The 21104-nt window shown below is 46.5% G+C and overlaps 1 protein-coding gene across 2 annotated transcripts in view; it reads left to right on the top strand.

The window, feature by feature from the left end:
* PODXL2 (podocalyxin like 2) overlaps nt 1-21104 on the top strand; it is a 35858-nt gene that overhangs the window by 2328 nt on the left and 12426 nt on the right. For both annotated transcript variants that reach the window (XM_081823130.1, XM_081823131.1), the window contains exons 2-3: nt 3713-3991; nt 20134-20921. In XM_081823130.1, the coding sequence (XP_081679256.1) occupies nt 3713-3991; nt 20134-20921 (1067 nt within the window). The remainder of the gene's footprint in view (nt 1-3712; nt 3992-20133; nt 20922-21104) is intronic.

Raw genomic sequence — 21104 nt, 5'->3', positions numbered from 1 at the left:
TTTTTCTGAGTTTGGGTCAGATTTTCAATTCTTTGAGGCTGGTCCCCAAATCGTTTTCATGTGCCTTCTTTTTCTCTCCCTCTCTCTGTTGGGAGTGACGAAGTATCAGAAAATAATAGGTGCTAGAGAAAAAAAAAAAAAGAAAATCAGGGGCGCCTGGGTGGCACAGTTGGTTAAGCGTCTACCTCATGGTTTCGGCTCAGGTCATGATTCTGGGTTGTGACATTGAGCCCCGTGTTGGGCTCCATGCTCAGCATGGAGTCTACTTGAGATTCTCTCCCCTCTCCTGCTGCCCCCCTCCCCGACTCACGCATGTGTGTGTGCACGCGCGTGCACACTCTCTCTCAAAATAAATAAATCTTTAAGAAGAAAAAAGAAAATCAGTCACAGAGAATGTAATTCTGAAATTTTAAATCAGATGGAGTCTCAAGGCAGATTAATTATCAAGTGCAAAAGCAATTATACACAGAATGCTTAGGGCTCAGCTACTATTTTGGTGGGCAAGTTTGAAAATAAGCAACCTCTCGAAATTACCTAATTACCCATTGCCAAGGCTTTTGAAAATATCAAGGTCTATATAAAGAAAAAATAATCATCACAGGGAAAAAGAACTTCAAGAAAATGGAACTATTTACTGGAGAAGGAATGAAAACCCAGATTCCTTTTTTCACACACAGCTTTTCGGCAAGATTATCAAAATCTCTGTTCATTCATATCGGTTGCTTGGGAAAGGAAGAGAAGGAGGGAGGGGGGAGAAGGTGGAAGGAGACAGGGGCTTCTCTGCCTGACAGGTGGAGGAGAGACCTTCAGAGAATGGAGAAACTCACCTCATTGTGGAAATGGTAGGGCGTGGTCCCAGCGAACTCACCAGACCTCACTTAGTCCTCTGCACAGAGAGCTTCACTGACTACACAGTATTTGATTTCCAGAGGTGGGAAATCAACAGGATTCCTGGTCAGACTTTCCTTGAGAAGGCTGAGATAGTTTCCTCAAGATCCATGCTACATGGAGGCCTAGAAGGGACTGACTTCTCTCCCACCATACCCCAGTTCAGCTCTGAGAGAGGCAGCTCTCAGGTTTTTGAAGAGGCAATGCAAGTTTGAGCCTCCAGTGGCTAAAATCCCAAGAATTCCTAAAGAAAACCAGTTTGCGCTTTTCTAAAGAGGCTGACATAAAATATACCCGCTAAAGGCTGGTATCTGTTGATAAAGGTTTTCACCCAATGGCCCTTTCAAAGATTGGCTGCTCAGGTGACCTGGAGATCTGTAAAATGTTTATATAATTATTACAAACATTTCTCATCAGTTGACTTTTTTCTTTGTGAACTGTGTGAGTTTTTTCCAGGTAAGTTTATCGCATTTGGCTCCCCCAATCTTGGGGGTACCACTTCTACAAAACAGGGCTGTTGTATTTGCTGGTATCACATTTAAAACTTAGACTACACTTTTCAAACAATGGTCATTTTTGAGGGGAGAAACCAGCTAATTACAGTGCTTCTGTTAACTAGCTATTTGACCTTAGGGCCTGAGCTCTCCCTTATTTCATCTATGAAACAAGACGGTTATTTGTTCATTTATTCAAACACCTATTGAGTTCCTATCATTTTTCAGAGACTGTCGAGGCACTGGACAGACCAAGTTGACTCAGACACGAGACACAGTGAGTGAGGGAAGGAGGCCGTAGATGGCCTGTTACAGTTTGAGAGAAAAGTGCAGTGATTGGTTCAGAAGGCTGTGGTACTAGGTGTGGTGCCTAGCCTAGACAGGGAGTGGCCACGGAGTAATTCTCAGAAGCCGGGGCTGGAAGCAGGAGCAGGAGCTGGGCGGGTGGGCGCAGGTAGCCCTAGGCATTACCTGTTTCTGGTTAAAGGCTTTTTGAGGTTTGGAGGCTGTCCCATGTTTCCACCCATCAGTCCTTGTTTTGTTTTGGTTTTTTGAAGTCACGTAGAATAACTCTGGTCTTTATTATTCACATAAACCTTCTATTTTAATATATTTGAAGATACTGACCATTGTCTCTCTTGAATGTTCTTTTTTCCTGGCCAAGAATGTCCCAGTTCTCTGTTCTTTATGAAGGCTAATAACACTTAGATTTCTGGAAGTCTGCTCACTGGAGCACTGTTCACATAGAGCTTACCTCATTTGAGACCCCTGCCTCCCTGAGGGCTGTGGAATTTTTGCTTTACAGATGAGGACACTGGGGCCCCTGGTGGAAAAGTAGCTTACCCAGAGTGGCTCACTTAGGGAAGCCAGAACGCAAACGTGCTTCCCTGGCCCAAGCTCTCTCTACTAGAACATCCTCCTGTGTTTGATTTCAAGACCTGTTTATCCTCATCCACACCTTTTAACTGTGTTAAGCCCCTTTCACTCAGGAGGCTTTCCTTTCTATCAGATGTTGTATTCGTGGTCCTGTGTTGTCCGACCGTGCATACATAACACGCGTAGTCTCCACCATACTCTGGGTGTCGAGCTTAGGGCTTACCATGACTTCATAGGGTGGTTGTGAAGATTCAGTTTCAGATAATGCTTGCAGAGCATTTAGCACACAGCACCAATAGCGTCAGCTCTCGTTTTTTATTTTAAACATCGTGAAAATTTTCCGTGAACTATTCAGGCCAGGGCACAGTGCGGAACGGGGAGAGCAGGACGTAACTCTTTACTGCATCATTGAACATTAGTCTTGGAAAAGAAAATTTGGAGGTCATTTCAACCACCTTCCTTATTTTTTGGGATGAGGAGATAGACCCAGAGGTTTTAAGCAACTTTCCAGAAGACATAGAGCAAGTTAGTAATATTTGTGTGACTAAGCTAGCAATTAAGGTGTGAAACTGGCCAATAGTGCTGTCTTCCTCTTCTTAGTGAATGGAAGTAAGAGAGACAGAAAAAAGATGCCTTTAATTTATTGGGTTTTGTGCGTTTGTTTTATAAATTAGGAGAGAGGGATCCAAGATGCTAAACAATATGTTATTACCAACGCTGGCTGAGTCTGACCTGCAATCTCACATAGTCTTTAAAGACTGTTCCAGAGATTGTATTGCTGAAATACAAATCTCATTCTTAATGCAGTTTTGGAAAATGTTCAGCTTAGGACAGAAGCCTGGGGAACAGAGTGCACACAAGGTCCTTCAAATCTGGGACTTGTTCTTCACTGTGTTTGTGTGCTGAGCACCCAGCACAATTGTAGCGAAGATGGGTACTGGTGGCCGTTTCTGAGTGAACAAATGCCCAGCAGGTGCTGAGTCAGATGAACCTCACTCTCTCCTGCCCACCTCCCTTAGTCTCCCCATTGCCCCTGCCATGGGGAGGGCTAAACAGCTTGGCCTTTGTGGAGTGAGAACAGCATCTCAGAATCCCCTGGCAGCCCCTGGGTGTCAGGAGTGTCTCCCCGCAAGTCCCCACCAGCACCCTTGGGTTCTTTGCTGTTGGAGACATGTCTTTTTTTTTTTTTTTTAAAGATTTTATTTATTTATTTGAGAGAGAGAGACAGAGGTAGTGAGAGAGAGCATAGTGGGGAGGAGAGGGAGAAACAGGCTTCCTGCTGAGCAAGGAGCCCAATGTGGGGCTCAATCCTAGGACCCTGGGATCGTGAGCTGGGCCGAAGGCAGACACTTAACCGATGAAGCCACCCAGGCGCCCCTGGAGACGTGTCTTAACCCTGTGGCAGTCTGGCCTTTCCGGCCTCTCCTAACCATCTGGCTTTCGTGTCTGTGCAGGAGCGTCCCTGGGCACGTGTGCAGCTGGGTCCGATGAGCCTGGCCCAGAGGGCCTCACCTCCACCTCCTTGCTGGACCTCCTGCCACCCACGGGCCTGGAGCCACTGGACTCAGAGGAGCCCAGTGAAGCCATGGGATTGGGAGCTGGCCTGGGAGCCCCTGGCTCGGGTTTTCCCAGTGAAGAGAGTGAAGAGTCGCGCATTCTGCAGCCACCACAGTACTTCTGGGAAGAGGAGGAGGAGCTGAATGACTCCAGTCTGGACCTGGGACCCACTGCAGGTAGCTCTTCTTACCTAAGAGTAGGTGCTCATTGTAGCCGGGAGTGAGGCTGGCTAGGCAAAATGCCAGAGGACCATTTCCTTGCTCCGATCACATCGCTTGTCTCTTCCCACCAGCTTTTACCGTGCTGCTGCCTGCCTGTACACCACAGGCGAGTCTCTGGGACCCCCAGTGTCTTACTGGTCCCAGAGGCTCTTTTCTCTTTAACATTCGCTTCTGTTTAGGGAGCCCATGTTCTGTGCTCATGTAACTCCATATAATGGGACAGCCTGGGAGCGAAACTTTCTCCCCGTGTAAACATGCAAAAACTGCTGCTCAGAGCGGTTAAAAGCCTGCCTAAGTTCATACAGACGCTCGTATGCTCAGCCATGATCCAAGCCGAGGCTTCCCAAGGTCTAGGGGTGCCGTTTCCCTGCTGTGCTATATTGTCCCTGTCGAAGGTTCCTGTGCCCCTCCTGAGGTCTCTCTGACCCCTGATCAAGGCACCTCCCTTCTCTCGGTCACACCCCAGAGCTGGTTCGTGGGTTTCCAGAGCATGGCTGATGGACCTGTGGGGGCCAGCTACCCGAGGCCTGGGGCCACGCTGGAATGCATGCAGTTAGGGGCTGGATGCAGACGTGGCGGAGCACGCTCACCATGCTCCTGGCTTCAGCAACTGTGCACGTTCTTGGCCAGCAGGAGCCTGTTTGTAAATGCTGGACCGCCACGTGGTGTGTGTGCTCGCCCGTGCACACAGTGGCAGGCTGTTACAGAATGTAGTTCAAATTTTTCTCTTTAGGGTATATAATATTTTGGACTTATGTCCTCTAATTATGAAAATAATCCCTGGAAATTGTAGAAAATATGAAAAATGCAAAGAAGGAAATAAAAGTCACCCATAATCTCACAACTAAAAGAGAATTACTATTAATAGTTTGGGATACATCCTTGTAGTCACTTATGTGCCAAATTGGAATCATAATGTTTTCACTTAAAATATTTTTTTAAGATTTTATTTATTTATTTGACAGAAAGAGACACAGTGAGAGAGGGAACAAAGCAGGGGGAGTGGGAGAGGGGGAAGCAGGCTTCCCTCTGAGCAGGGAGCCCGATGTGGGGCTCGATCCCAGGACCCCGGGATCATGACCTGAGCCGAAGGCAGATGCTTAATGACTGAGCCACCCAGGCACCCCTCACATAAAATATTTAATAAATGTATTTCCACATTGTTAAATATTCTTTTTAAACCTGATTTTTGATGGCTACATAGTATTTCGTCATGTGGCTCATCATATGTATAAAACCAGCTCCTGGGCGCCTGGGTGGCTCAGTTGTTAGGTGTCTCCTTTCAGCTTGGGTCATGATCCTGGGGTCCTGGGATCAAGCCTCACGTTGGGCTCCCTGCTCGGCAGGAGGCCTGCTTCTCCCTCTCCCACTCCCCCTCTTTGTGTTCTTGCTCTCGCTGTCTCTCTCTGTGTCAAATAAATAAATAAAATCTTAAAAAAAAAAAAAAAAAAAACCCAGCTCCCTATTGTTGTTGAATATTTAGGTTGTTTCCAGTTTTAATGCTGCTAAAACTATCATTATGTATTTTTGCACTTCTCTGATTGTTTCCTAGTGATAAATTTCTTTTTTTTTTTTTTTTTTTAAAGATTTTATACATTTATTTGACAGGGAGAGAAACACAGTGAGAAAGGGAACAGAAGCAGGGGCAGAGGGAGAGGGAGAAGCAGGCTTCCCGCTGGGCAGGGAGCCTGATGTGCGGGGCTCTATCCCAGGACCCTGGGTTCATGACCTGAGCCAAAGGCAGACGCTTAACGACTGAACCACCCAGGCGCCCCTTGTGATAGATTTCTAGAATAAAATTGCTAGGTGTAAAGGTGTATCAGTCGGCATCCCACCCGGAAAAAGAAGACGCGACCAAACTGAGATAGTCCAGGGAGGGTTTATTTATAGAACAAGGAACTTAGAAAGGTATGGGCAGGTGATAGGCCAACCACAGAGGAGTCCAGAGCCCGTGGCAGCGGAGGACTCAGTGCCCCTACACCCAAAGGGATGAAGGGAGGGAGGGATGAAAGGAACCAGGAGGGACAGAGAGTGGTGGAAAGCAAGTGATCTGGCAAGAGCAATGATCCAGCAGGGGAGAAACCAGGGGAGGAAATACCTGATCCCCTCTCCTCCCATCTTCTGCCAGGATCGCTGTCTTTCTCTCTTCCCCTGCCTCTGTTGAGGAGTCTGGTCGGGAAGCAGGGACACGGCCTGTTGTGGTGACTCTTGGGGTCCATCTCCCAGGGCAGAGGACAGGGGAGAGAAGGGTAGAGAGAGGATCTGGAGGGGATGGAGCATGTCTGCCACAAAGGATAGCAATCTTTCCACAGGCTTTTGTTAAATATTTCCAAATTGGCCTCTAGAAAGGTCTTTCCAGTTTCCACACCCACCAGAGGTGGGATGAATGCCAGGTTGTTGGACCCTTCCCCGCATTGCATTTTGTCATTTAGAAATCTTGGTCAACTTGATAGGTAAATTAAAATGGCCTTTGATTGCTAGTGAATGTTAGCATATATGTGTGTGTGTGTATATATACATATTCTGACCACTTACAGTCCTTTCCAATTGGAGGCATAGTATAATGAAGAGCAGGCTCTGGCGTCAGGCAGATTCCAAGGTTTCAGCACCGACAGTTAACGGCTGTGTGATTTTTAGCAAGGAGCAACCTGAGCCTCAGATTTCCCATCTAGGAAATAGTATCATAGAGTTGTGAGGTTTAAATGCAGTAATTCATTTAATGCACTAGCACAGCACTTGGTACATCATAAGTACTCCATATTACCTATTATTACTTCTCCATTTTTTTCTATTGAGGCTTTAATTTTTTCTTACCACTGTACCAATCCTCATATAAAAAGGATACATTCTCTGATATATATAGAAAACATTTTTCCAGTTTATCAATTACTTTTTTTATTTTAGTAATTTTTGACATAACATTAATTTTTTACAAACTTAGACAGTCTTTCTTTTGAAATGTATGAAATGTTTTTATGTGTTATTCTTTGCTTTATGTTTAGAAAATCCTTTCCCTCCCTGAGATATATGCATCTTTATTTCCTTTATTTTTTTCATCCTAAATTTTTGCATTCAACCCTTTATTCTAGCAGTAATTTACTTTGGTATGTGGTATAAGATAGGGATTTAGTTCATTTCCCCCATAAAGCTAGCCTGTTACCACAGCAGCACAGGCTGATAAATCTATCCCCTCGTCATGGAAAAGAAGCACTCGGCAATTAGATGTACTTGGGTATTTCTCTGGGCTTTTCTTCTTGTGTAGACTCTTGAGATTCTAGTCTGAGACAAGCAGCCGTTCCGAGGGCCTCGGCCGAGAAAGCCACGGCGCTGAGCCTAGGACCTTCCTCAGGATCATAGTGGGATGGCCCTGAGGCTTTAATGAACTCAAATTTTCTCTGCCTCTCCCTTCCCTTCCCCTCCTTTTCCTCTCACTTCGTCTCTCTTCTCCCATTAGCCTCTCTGGGTCTCTTAATAGTGAAAAGAGCTGCCATTCATTGAATATGTATTCTGGGCACTTCGCGTCCATTCCTCTCCTTGTGCCAGTTCTATGGTGTGGTCTGTCTCCTCATCTCTACTAGATGCCCTGAACGACTGTGAGATGGGGACTCAGGTGCCCTGCACGAAGAATGGGCAAGAGCCCCGGAGGAGGGGGTGGAAGGAGAGCTGCTTTTGCCAGGCTCCCTCGTCACTCACCTTCCCGCTGGGCCCTTGCCTTTCCTTGGGTCAGTCTTTTCTCTGTACACCCCCAAGGCAATTTGTGAAAACACAGTACCCACAGGATAAAAGCGAAACGTCTTAGTACTGCAGAAAATTCTCTTGATGTTCTGGCCCAGCCTTCCCCTTGGCCTCATCTCCTTCCCTTCTCCCGCTTGCATCGGTTCATTAGCCTATTATCATCCCCGCTTGGCAGATGTGGGACTGATGCACAGGAAAGCTAAGTGCTTTAACAAGGTCACACTTGGTATGTGACAGAGCTGGACTGAGAATCAGTGTCTTCTCAGGCCTGTTCCCTGAGCCTGTGGTGCCCTTCCTCCTGTCCTGTCTGCCTGGAGCGCTCTTCTCCATCCCAGCTGCCTGGCAGACTTGTCATCATCCTGCAACACCCAGCTCAGAAGACACAGCCTCTGAGAGGCCTTTTCATCTCTACCAAGTGGGCAGGACTGCACATGGTTGTGCGGGTGGTGCCCTGTCTAAGGGCACCTTGCCGAGCAGGGGAGCTGAGGCTGCAGTGCAGCCTGCACACTACTCACCGGGTCAGGGGCTGGATGGAAGGAGTGCCTTTTTCTAAGTCATCTGCCCAGAGGGGCATCTCTGTGAGCTAGCAGTGGCCCTGACGTGAAGCTAGTTGTTCCTGCTCCTGCGCCCTCACGGTACCTTGATAATACGGTGTGAGGCCATAACAGAGACAGGAAGTGTTCCAGGTGTGAGGCTCATTTGTACGGGGAGGCAGTGTCCTCTGCCTCTGCCCTCTTCTGCTCCTGACCCGACAAGTCCGAGGCTTCCATCTAGGGTTCTCCGGATGGAAGGAGGGCATTGCTCCTCAGGTTGGAGGAGACTCAAGGAACCTTCAAAGGGTCTGCCTGGAGGAGGAGTCTGTCCAGAGGTCAGAGTGACCATGCTAAGTGCTGTCCTAACACAGCCCTTGGGGACATGGATACATCCGTGCCCAGGAGCAATGACTGTTGAAAGCCATGCTGTGGATGGGCCTAATCTCAGACCCATTACCTTCCTAGTAATTATGATATTGACCCATATATGAACACCTAGCGTGTGCCAGGTGCCATATTAGGTGTTTCAATATATTATCTCATTTAATCTCAACAGAAACAAGTATATATTGTTACTCCCATTTGACCAGTGAACAAACTGAGGCTCCAGGAGTTTGCATAACAGTCTAGCTACTAAGTGTAAGAACCAGGAATCAAACCCGAGTTCTCAGACTCCATAGCCTTGGCTCTTTCGATTAGGTTGCCTCTCAGCTCAACGATTTTACTAGAGACTAGCAGTAATGTCTTACATCTTATGTAGTAAATATCACCAATTTTTTTCCATAAAATTTGCTCTTTGATTAGCTTATTTGAACTTCACAACCACTCTGTAGGGTCCACAGGCAGGAGTTGTCACTGCTTCACAGATGCTGAAACCCAGGCCCAGAGAGGGTAAGAGCTTTGACCAAGGCTGCACAGCTTGCTTACAGTGGAGCTGAGTCTGGAGTCAGTGGCTCCTGAGCGCCTGGGCCTGGCGGCCTGCTATGGGAGCACAGAGATGGTATGTGTTAGAGAGGAAACCATTTGTCACGAGTACTTTGCTATACGTCTCATTGCTAGTTTGTTGGACCTAGAAGAGCCAGAGCTGGAGCCTTCCTTCTCCTACAGTGACAATCCTGAGGTCCCACAGCAAAAATAGTCACTGGTCTTTCTGCTCGGCTGGTGACGAGCGGTGTGACCTTGAGCAGGTTCCTTGTCCAATCTTGGCTTCAGTCTCTCCTCTGTAAGTGAGGAATGATAGATCGAAGCCTTCTCCAGCTTTAAAATATTATGGTTTTCTGACATTTCAGGTGAAAAGAGTGGTCTCAGCCAAGTAGGGAGAAAGAAATGGAATGTAGATTGCCCCTCCACCAGCTAGCATCAAGCCAACTTAAGACCTGATAAGTAATTCAGGCAAGATTGTTAATGATTAAGAACAATTTCCTGGGTTACCCACTCATCCCAAGGCTGTCTCTCCTGTCACCCTCCACCCTTTCATTCTCCAATATCCTTAATAAAATTCTCTGCATGCAATTTTAATTTTCCTAGTGAACAAACTAATTAGTGTTCTACAAGAAAAGCAGTAACTCTTTGGGGTTGGCAAGTTCTAGAAACACAACTCAAACAGGCTCACAGGCCTGTGTGAAAAAGGGGATGTTGATTGGCTCAGTAACTGCAGAACCCAGGCAGGTGGGATCCAGGTGTGGAAATGGGACATCAGCACCTGCCTTGCTCCATCATGCCTTACCTTCCCTGGCTGGCTTCTTTCTCAGGCACATTGTCCCTGTGTGGTGGCTCAGAGAGCCCCCAGTCACTCCAGTGTCATCTCCTTTCACTCAGCAGCCCCAACAGAGAGAGAACTCTGCTTCCCCAGCACTTTTGGAAAAGTCTCAGGATGGAGGCTTGTTTGTTTGCCCTGGGTCATGAACCCATCTACGACCCAATCCTGAGGCCAAAGGGACTGGGTTCTCTGGTCCAGACTGGCTCTCAAGCACCCCTGGAAGCCAGGGGGTAGTGCCCCACAGTCCTGGACCAAGAGGAGGGGAGTACATGCCAAGTGATGGTTGGGCATAAAGGAACATTCATGAGTGCTTATATTATTATATAAATCATATTCACATCATTTTTTTTAACCTCACAGCAGCCCAGTGAAATCCATAAAAGCAGGCATCGTTAGGATCACTGTTTTATAACTAAGGAAACCAGCTCAGAGAGGTTTAAATGTGGCATTAAATCACACAGGTAACGAGTGGCAGAGCGAAATCTCAAATTTGAGATTTCTTCTTTAAGATCTGCTACCCCTCCATGTGAAATCATTCATTAGACCCCTTGAATTACTATTGCCTGTGATGAATTTTGTAGAAAGCAGAGCATCAAAGCCAGTCTGCTGGGACCTAGAAATGGTTCTTTTTTTTTTTTTTTAAAGATTTTATTTATTTATTTGACAGAGACACAGCGAGAGAGGGAACACAAGCAGGGGGAGTGGGAGAGGGAGAAGCAGGCTTCCTGCTGAGCCGGGAGCCCGATGCGGGGCTCGATCCCAGGACCCTGGGATCATGACCTGAGCCGAAGGCAGACGCTTAATGACTGAGCCACCCAGGCGCCCCTGGAAATGGTTCTTATGCATTGATATCGTAACTGCTGTTGAATGATTTGACCTTCTGGGTCACTGCACACAAATCAGGCATGTTTGCTAAGAAGGCCAGCTGACAGAAGCACTTGCACCTAGATTCCAAAAAGATCCCTGTACTTTTGTTTTACACTACTAATAAGTATCATTATGTGAAAATTTGAAAATGCAGAAAAGAAGAAAGGAAAAACCACTCCTAATCCCGTCAGCCAGAATTGGCGAATGTTAACATTTTGGCATATATCTTTCTGGAAATTTCTCCCATATGGGAAATACGTAAAATATGCTTTTATAAAAAATGGAATTACAGTGCACAGGTCCTGCTGTTTCATGTACCAGCATCTCTCCAAGTCAGCTAACGGAGCTGTCCACCCTCAGTTTTAAGGCAGGAGTAGTCTCCCAAACCTGGCCCGGCTACCACCCCTTCAGTCGGTGGCCTGCTGCCTGAGCGCTGGATGGCCTCCAGTTTTTTGTTCTGTGAGCTGTGCCATGATGGGAATCCTTGAAACCCGAGTCATTATGAGCATCTTCATTGTTTCCTTAGGGTGCATTTCTAGGAGTGAAATGACAGCTTCAGAATGTTTGTTCTTAAAGCTTTTCATTCATGTTAACCCCCCACCCCCAATGGGGCCTGATTTCCATTCCTGTCAGTAGCAGATTGAGTGCCTGTTTCCTGCACTTATCCAATACTCGGTATTATCTTGAAATAAATACGTATATTGTCAAGTTGGCAGCCCCAAAACTGTATCATCTTGTTTAATTTACATTTCTTTGATGACTACTGAGGTTGACCATTAAAAAGTCATTTTTAATTATACTGAAAGCTTCTCCCCTTGCACCTCTGTTTTATACAAGTCTGTTATGAATTTCGTGAGTGTTTTTGTATTAACACTCGGTTGAATAACTGGCTTGAGTGTTGCACTCGGGGCAATTTTCAGTGATTTGACATTAAGCAAAAGGGACATTTAAAGTGATCTTCCAAGGCCACTGCCTTGGTGCCTATCTTAATTTCACGTCTTAAACAGGGGAGTCAGTTCATTAATATTTCAGCGGCTACCAAGGGTCATCCATGAGATTATGGCTACCCTGGAAGGCAGAAATGAAGTCCAGTGTGACCTTGATAAGCTGGGGAAAGAGACTTACAAAACTGATGAAACATAGGAGAGAGGAGATGCAACATGATCTATTTAGGGGACAAAAGCCAGCCCCCAGAGTGAGATTAAAAGAAAAAGAAAAAGCCTGGAGAATCCAAGTTGTCCAGAGGTCTGGAGCTTCATCAGAGTGGCCCCCTGCTGCCTCCGAGCCGCCAAATCATGTCCAGCGGGGAGAGTGCAGCGTGAGTGCTGTGTTAAATTCAGACCGTGCTGCCTGAGTCAAGAAGCCTTACTTTCCAGCTTGCATTAACTAGCTTCTAGCTCGTGAATCTTGTTCGCTTTTCAGCAGTTCACTCAGCAAATATTTATTGTGTACCTACTCTGCTGATTTTGTAACCACTCTTAAAACTGTGGTGAATCCAGAGTTTCCACAAGAGATGAAGAATGACGGGGGAGGGGGTTGAGAATGAGGGATAATCCCAGTTGTTGAGCCCCAGGCAAAGGAGGCTAAATTGGAGCAACTGAGAAAATATATAGGTTTTTATCCCCAGGGAGATGCTTCCCAGAAGTTCCTCACTTAAGCAGATAAAACAGAAATGGGCTTAAGTTGTAAGGGAACCACGGCAGTTGGGTTTAAGGAATTTGGGGAGAAAAAAAAAGCCACCAACATAAAAAAGCCTCTCTAAGGAGGCATCTCCTTGAAGAGGGTGGCAGCCCATCTTACCCAGACTTAGCCATTTCCTGTCCAGATGGCCTCCCAGGTCCCTTCTTGAGCTAGAACCCCTAGGTCCTTGGAGTCCCATTGCAGGAACACCTGCCTGCAGATTCACCTGCAGTGAGCTCGGGGTGTGGAGTGTGACAGCAGCACGACTTTAAGAGATGGCCTCAGGGAGAAGAGCATGTCTTCTGGGCAAGGTGATTTGAATGCATCATGTCATTTCACCTCAGCCTCAAGGTCCCAGAGGGGTGGTGGGAGGGCCTAGAGGCTGGTCAGCCAGCATTCTAGCCCCTGGCTGCAGAACCTTGAAGCTGAGCCTTGAGTCCTTACCTGTCAACTAGTCTGGTGATTCAAGCCAGCTTCCAAGAGATGGGCCATGGCCTGCAGTGCAGATGGATGGGGAGAGGTGATGCTCCTGCAGTCAGTTTGCTCCTCCCTGGTGTCTGAAGCCAAGTCTGGGCGTTGGCCTAACTGAGTAGGCGTGTCTTGAAAGACTGGCTTTAATCATACACAAGCCTGAGTTTTACAACTTTACAGCTGTGATAAGTGTAGTTTCACAATTTAGAGCAAGTGTCCTCCCCTCTGTGAGCTTTTCTTTTCCTTATGTGTAAAAGGAAGGCTGTGTCATTTGGAAGCCTGATTTCCCTCGGGCTCTGGGGAAGATGTAGTTTCCAATGAAGGCCACCAGGGGGTACTGCAACTTCACAGAGCTGGCACCCTGTGTTCAGGGAGGGAAGCTGTGGAGGCAGGGGGGAGAGGTTGGCAGAGGTTCCAGGCATTCCTCTGCTGTCTCACCAACAGCAAGGAGACTGAGCTGCCTGTCTCCTGAGTGTCCTTGCAGCATAGCCACTCCCTGACCTTCCATGCTCTGAGGCCAAGCTGGAGCCCCCTCTGGAGGGTCTGAGCTGTGGGGGACCTTTCTCCTCTCTTCAGTGTCCCAGCTGTTGCTACCCTCCTGGGGCCAGGGGACAGGCTTTGACCGGCTTTCCTGCTGTCTTGAACGTATCTCCTGGGCATCTCTGCTTGTTCACACTTGTGTCCAGGTATGGGGTGTGCAGGGAGTGCTCTGCAGGTACGCCTTTGTCCCAGACAGGTTTCGGGGTTTGTGGGACCCTCCTGTCCTGACTCTAGATGCTGAAGTAGATGGGATAGGAAGCAAAGCCTAGGGCACTAAGCAGGACAGGCTCTCCCCGTGTGGAGTCACAGCTGTTGGTGACAGCAGTGGACAGGGCTCAGGACATACCACTGTCACTGCACTGGGAGACCAGGGGCTGGGGCAGCCACCTGCCTTGCCAGGCCCATTGTGCCTTGCCCACTGCGGTGCCATCCTCTCCTGCATCCCTCTCCTTTTCCATCCCCCTGCTTTTCTTCTCTTCCTCCATTGCCAATTCACCCGCTTATCGCCTCTCCAAAATGACTGCTCCAGCTTCCTCTCCCAGGCCAGTGTCGCAAGTCTCTGGAAGCCTGGTCTTCTTTCCTTGGACACCTTAGTGGGAAAAGCACGTTTTTCCCCGTCCACTAAGACCATTCACCTCTCAGAGCAACTGTGTTCCTTCCTCCTGGAGCCTTTGGAAGCTCCTAGTCCAGGATGGCCTGCCCTGTCCCCTGCCATGTTTCACTTCTCTTCTGGTGGCCCTAGCATGTTCACTAGCCAGTACTTAAAGTGATGCTCTCTCCCTCTCTCTAATTCCTTATTTAAAAAATAATTTCAAATTTACAGAAGATTTGCAAGAATAATCCCCATACACCCTTCACTCAGATTCCTCCAGTGTTAACATTTTACCAAATATGTGTGTATACTTAGAGACATACAATTTTTTTTTTCTAAACCATTTGACAGTAGGTTACAAACACAGTGTCCCTTTACTTACGCTGCATACTTCAGTGTATATTTCTTTTTTTTTTAAAGATTTTATTTATTTATTTGACAGAGAAAGACACAGCGAGAGAGGGAACACAAACGGGGAGTGGGAGAGGGAGAAGCAGACTCCCTGCCGAGCAGGGAGCCCGATGCGGGACTCGATCCAGGGACTCCAGGATCATGACCTGAGCCGAAGGCAGTCGCTTAACCAACTGAGCCACCCAGGCGCCCTTCAGTGTATATTTATTAAGAACAGAGACATTCTCTTACAGAATCACAGTACAGTGACCATCAGGAAATTGACATGGATACAACAGAGTTTGATGACAAACTGTATTCAAACTTGCCACACTCCCACCCCCCAGTGTCCATTGTAGCAAAAGAAAACAAAATTATTTTTTACAGTTCACTATCCAGTCCACAATCATGTACTACGTTTGTTTTCATGCCTTATATGCCACTTTTATTCTGGAAAATTCTTCAGTCTTTCTTTGTCTTTCATGACCTTAACATTTTTGAAGGAGATAGGCTAGTTATTTTGTAGACTACCCCCCAATTTTGTCTAGTGTTTCCCCATGATTAGATTCAGGTTCTACATTTTTGGCAGGAATATCACAGAAGTGCTGTTGTATCTTTCACAGTTCATCAGACCATGGTTCTACTCTTGGACTGAGCATGGTTTCTTTACTTGTTAGTCTACACTCATATTTGGATCTAGTCCCACTACCCACTCTTCTGGCATCCCCATTTTCATCCCACCTGGGTCTGTCCCCCAGCTGCTCAGGTTCTACTTCCCACCACACCCCTGGTTCATAGTCTGTGTCCCCACTGGGTCTCTCATTAAATTCTTGTTCCTGTGTTAGAGACCTTTCTGATACTCAGATCATACCTAGGCTTGTCAGGAAAGCATCATTCTTTCCTGCCCTGCCCTCTTCCCTGGATTCACTTTGACTTATTTATCACTCAGGTGCTTATCCTGCTCCTCAGCCTGTGGACAGACTCCCAAAATGGTGCCATTTTTCCTATTATGATTTTACAATATAAAAATTTAATGATAATAAGGAGGAGGAGGTAGAGGAATACTTAAAATCAATCAGGCATTTGCTATGTAGTGTGGGCTGTGCCCAGGTTTTATCTCAGTGCATCCTGACCACAGCCCTGGGTGCTAGGTACTGTTGTTATTTTACAGATAAAGAAAAGGAGACACATGGAGGTCAAGTGCATGTCCAAGGCCACACAGTGGCCAAGCAGTGGAACCAAAATCACAGAAAGGAAGGAATAACTTTGGATGCTGAGAGGTGGTTTAAAAAAAAAAAGTAGGAAAAAAAGTCCTGCTGAGTCTGAGCGCCAGGGTGTGGCATTTAGTGATTTGTCAAGTCTCTGAAGATAACAGGGCTGGATAGGGTGAAGTCTTGGTGGGAGATGTAAATTTGGGAGTCTTTAGCAGAGAGGCAGTAGATAAAGTCTTTGGGATCCATGAACTTGCTGAGAAAGGAGTGCAGAAATGATGAGTCAGGGGCTGGCTATCTGGGAGTGACCACAGGTAGGGAACCTAATGAGGGAGAAGTCCGTGCCATTGGAGGCTCTTTTCTCTCCCTAAAGGGACAGGTCCTGGGTTCAGGAGGCAGAAGATGGCAGTCAAGGGTTCACCAAACACACATTGCTCTCTTTTCTGCACTGGGTCAAGCAGACACTGTATTAGGTGCTGGGAACATAGGGAGAATAAAGTCACCTTGCTCGGCAATCAGAGTTTGTGGTCTCGTAAATCCTATATTATTCTTATTTAGGACAGTAGAAGAGTTGTTGTTTTTAATGCCATTGGTGTGTGAGACACATTTGTCAGAACTATCTCCAAAACGCTGAGTATCAGTGCTAGAAAGATCCTTAGAACTCATATATACCAGCATCCATTTGTCCTATGAAAAACGGAAGCCCAGAGAAACCCAGGAACTGACCATCACTTAGACAAGTAAGTTGGTGGCTAAGTCTTCTGGGTGCAGATCCCGCCACCCACAACATGACCCCTGTTATTGTCCAGCTTAGTTGAGGGAATTCTGTTGGGAGCCAGGCTGTCTCTGGAGGGATAGAGAGCTCAACTTTTGGAAAGTCAGCATCACGTTGAGTAGAGGGATTATTTAGTCAGCTGGCCCTCTTGGGAGGGCAGAATCCCCTACCTTCCAGTGGGATTCTGCTGGAGTGCACCACCATCCACCATATTCCTGGCACATTCTAGGCTTTACTGAACCTATTGGCTAGTTCAAGTACTTCCTGAGGGTTTCCCATGCACTTTGCCTCTAGACTTGACCATTTCTGCTACAGGCATGGCTGCCCCCACAGTCAGCCAGAGTGCCCCCTTCTTCCTGTTAGTCAGCCAGTGCACACAGGGTATCAAGTCTACCTTGGGGTCATCTCTTGAACCTGTTCTCTCATCATTCCCAATGTCATCACCTGTGTTTATCTCTCCCGGAAATTGCAGCAAGCCCCCAACTCTTTTCTCTGCTTTCATTCATCCCCTCTCATCAAATTCTTGCACATTGCTGTCAGGACAATCTTCTAACCATAAAATCTCATGATTGTAAGGGATTGTATATGTCCATTTCCCCAGCATCCATGTGACATGCTATTATATCATCTTCCTGTCAAGTGGCCATCCAGCCCATTTCAGTTATGTTTTTATGCATTGCATTTCAATTTTAAACAGATCTATTTAAAAGTGCTTTACTTCTATTGAAGTAAAATATTTTTATTCTTTTATATACTTGTTTTATGGGTGTAATTTCCTCGAGTCTCTCTGAAGGTGTTAATAAGAAAGGTTTCTAAGTTCTCTTTGTTTACTAGATTAACTCTTCTCTCAGAGGTGGGTTGCTTTGCTTTCTCTCCTTCATGCTTCTTCATGAGCCTGGCTTTCCCCTAATGTCCTGTGAATCTTGATCATTCTTTCATGTTTATAAAGGTGATACTAGATTGCTCAGTATTAGAGGCTGGTGTGGGTCTCCGCAGTATTCTGTGTTCTCTGTTCCACAAGCATACCTCTCCCCTGAACACCATGGCTGTTTTGCTTTGCATGGGGAATAGGTGAGCTTCCCTACAGAGTGTGTGCAGGGGATGAGGAGTGGAAGATGTTACCAGTCACTTCTACTCAAAAATAGTATGCTTAACAAAAGAATATTTTAATTATTCATTTAAATATTATAGTAGGTTTTCAATTATCACTAAGATCATTCAGCTTCTAAAAATTGTACTTTTTCTTATAGGGAGTCAGTTTTTCTTTTTGTACTAATTCTCAGAGCCATATGGATCCATGTTCTAATTTGAATGCTTATTCTCTAGGCCCATTGCACAGCTTCCCTCCAGAGATTTATTTTCATGACTTCCTTTCATGTTTCTTGATTCCATGTCTTCTTTGGATTTCTTGGAGAACTTCCTTAAGTACTTCTCTCAGAATCCGTGGATTGAAAAACCTTCAAGTCTTTGTATATATGAAAATGTCTGTATTTTGTAATCACACTTGAATGATAGTTTAGTTGGGTATAAAATACCGGCTTCAAAGTACACTTCCCTCAGAATTCTGAATACATTTTCAATTTCCTTCCTGCAGTCTAGTGTTATGAATTAGAAGCTTGGAGATGATTTGATTATCTCTTTATTATTACTTTATAGGTTAACCTGTTCTTTCTCTGAGAGCTTTTAGGATCTTATCTTGCTCCTTAGAATTCTGAAATATCATGAGAATGAGGCTAGGTGTGAGTCTTTTATCATTTACCTCAATTATATACCCTTTCAATGTGAAGATTCCCGCTGCTGGGCGTAGGAGATTTTCTTCTTTGTTGGTTCTTTATTCTCTCCATTTTAAGCATTCTTATCTTTTTGGAAATCATGTTAGTTAGATATTAGACCTCTTGCACTGATCATCTGTATCTTTTAACTTTTCTCTCTTGTCCTCTTACTTTTGCTCTGGAGGCTTTTCCTTGACTTTTTTCTTCCAGCTGTTCTATTGAATTTTTATATTTTGACAATTTAATTTCAGTTTCCACAAACTTTTTCTTTTTTACTTGATTCTCTTATTAGCCTGTTCTTATTTTAAAGATGTATTTATTTATTTATTTGTGAGAGACAGAGAGAGTGTGAGAGAGAGAACACGAGCGGGGTGAGGGGCAGAGGGAGAAGCAGACCCTCTGCTGAGCAGGGAGCCCAATGTGGGGTTCGATCCCGGGACTCCAGGATCATGACCTGAGCCAAAGGCAGATGCTTAACCAGCTGAGCCACCCAGGCGCCCCATAGCCTGTTCTTATTTTAGAGATGCAATATCTTTGGGTCTCTCCAAGATACTAACTGGAATTTAAAAATTATCTGAATGTTCTATGTTCTGTGTCCTCACTGCTCCCATAGTTGTTCTTTCTCCTTAATTCTGTTAGGAAGAGAGCCTCCCTTCTCCACCATCTTTCCTAGTGTTTGTCTTGGCTGAGCTGTTATTTGTTCCTGTGATCTCCTCTGCTATCCACCTTCCCAGAAATTTATTTAAACCTTTAAAACTTTGACAGTTGAAAAGCCATTCTACCATTTGATAGAAATTTTGAGGGAGGCCCTTAAACTGCCTCTCTCCCATCTAAAGAGTATTTTGAAACAGTCTTTGATGTTTATTTTGCAACAAAATGGCAGCCAATTAAAGTTGCTACCTAGAAATAGCTTCTGTGTTTTAAATGAATCTCCAACAGAACAGGCCCATGACTTTGCTATGTTGTTACCCTGAAGAGGCCTGGGCTTCACTGAAAAGCCAGAAAAATCCTGCTGTCCAGGAGGCCTCCTAAATTCTGCACTTCAAGATATGATTCCCAGGAATGGCAGGGAGGATAAAATCCCCCCCTGTCACCGCCAACAGCGACCCTGGCCATTTTGGGAGGCTCTGGGCTCAGCTATTGAGCTCTTCTGACATCTTTCTTTATTTCCCAGCCAGAGCTTAAATCTCAGCAAAAGAGCACAGTTTAGGAACAATTGTCATAATCTCTGTGTCTCATCTGTCCCTGTGATCAGAAGATTCTCAGACCTCATTCGAGGGTTTTGCTAAGAGGCCTCCTATTACAACCCATTGGGAAAGAGATAAAGGGAACCTTTTCTAGTGGGTTGTCTGGGGTCTTCTTGGCGAAATCCCCAGATGAGGAAACACAAATGCATTATAAGAACGATGGAGATGTTAACTTCTTGTCGTGTACTGTTAACGAGGGCTATCTCCAAGGGGTGCAATCATACATACTTTCTTTCTACTTTATACATTCCTGTATTCATAGAATTTTATGGCAGATTTGTGTCATTTTTGTCATCATGAAGGAAACAAGGACTAGCCTGGCCCCTGTCTACCCCACAGTCTGCCCCCCACTCCCCCACCGTGTCCAGCCTTATTTCCCACTCCTTTCCAAAAGGACTGGTAATCCGACTCCCACTGTCCCCCTGTGGGTCTCATGGTTGCTTTATATTATCTGCTCAGTGAATACTGAACAGATCAGTGATGGATGATGAAACTAGCGAATGAGGTTTCTGTCTCTGTCCTTAGACTACGTCTTTCCAGACTTGACTGAGAAGGCGGGTCCAATAGAAGACACCAGCCAGGGTCAAGAGGTGCCGAGTCTGCCCTCCCCCTTGCCCAAGATAAACCTGGTGGAGCCACCGTGGCATATGGCTCCTGGCGAGGAGGAAGAGGAAGAGGAGGAAGAGGAGGAGGAGGAGAGGGAAAAGGAGGAGGTAGAGAAGGAAGAGGAAGAGGAAGAAGAGGAGTTGCTGCCTGTGAATGGATCCCAAGAAGAAGCACAAACTCAGGTCCACAGCTTTTCTCCCACCAGCAGCAGCCAGATGCCTGGGGCTGCCAAACACAGGCATGAAGAATCTGGGGACCAGGCCTCCTCAGATGTGGAGGTGGGGAGCAGCATGGAGCCCAGCCTGTCACCACCTGCAGTCACCCCAAGTACAGTGACCCTGGGGGGTCAGGACTTCATCAGCCAGGAGGCAGGGGGCGCAATGCTGCAAGTCACAGGGCATGGGGTAGAGTTTGAGGCCCCTCAGGAAGTAAGCGAGGAGGCCACTGTGGGAGCAGTGGGGCTGGCTGGCAAGCAAGGGGAGGTGCCGTCCTTGGCGTCATTCCCTCAAACAGAAGCTCCCAGTGGGGCTGAGAGCCCAGATGAAGACCCCCTTTACCTTGGAGTCTCAGCCTCTTTCCCCCTGGCCCCCCGAGATGTGGAGCTGACACCTTCCTCTGCTACCTTGGGGCGAGAAGACCTGAGCCAGCAGCCCCAGGAAGGACAGGCTGCCGAAGCCCAGTCCAGAATACCCTGGGATTCTACTCAGGTAAAGTAACGGCACATGAAGGCCATCTGGCTGCAGCTTTCTCTAAGGAGCCTGGTCATCCCCTGGCTGCACAGTGGGGCTGAGAGGGTCTGCCAGGCTGAGGTGGGAGGCCCCTGTATAGCATGTAGAACCCCAGCAGAACTTTTGGGATGCACACCTCCTCGCCCTCCTTGGGTGTTCTCA

The sequence above is a fragment of the Leptonychotes weddellii genome, chromosome 1 (genome assembly GCF_054177405.1).
Source record: "Leptonychotes weddellii isolate Sample4059 chromosome 1, ASM5417740v2, whole genome shotgun sequence".
NCBI lineage: Eukaryota > Metazoa > Chordata > Mammalia > Carnivora > Phocidae > Leptonychotes > Leptonychotes weddellii.
Note: the sequence above shows the minus strand (reverse complement) of the source record. Positions and strands in the feature narration are given on the sequence as shown.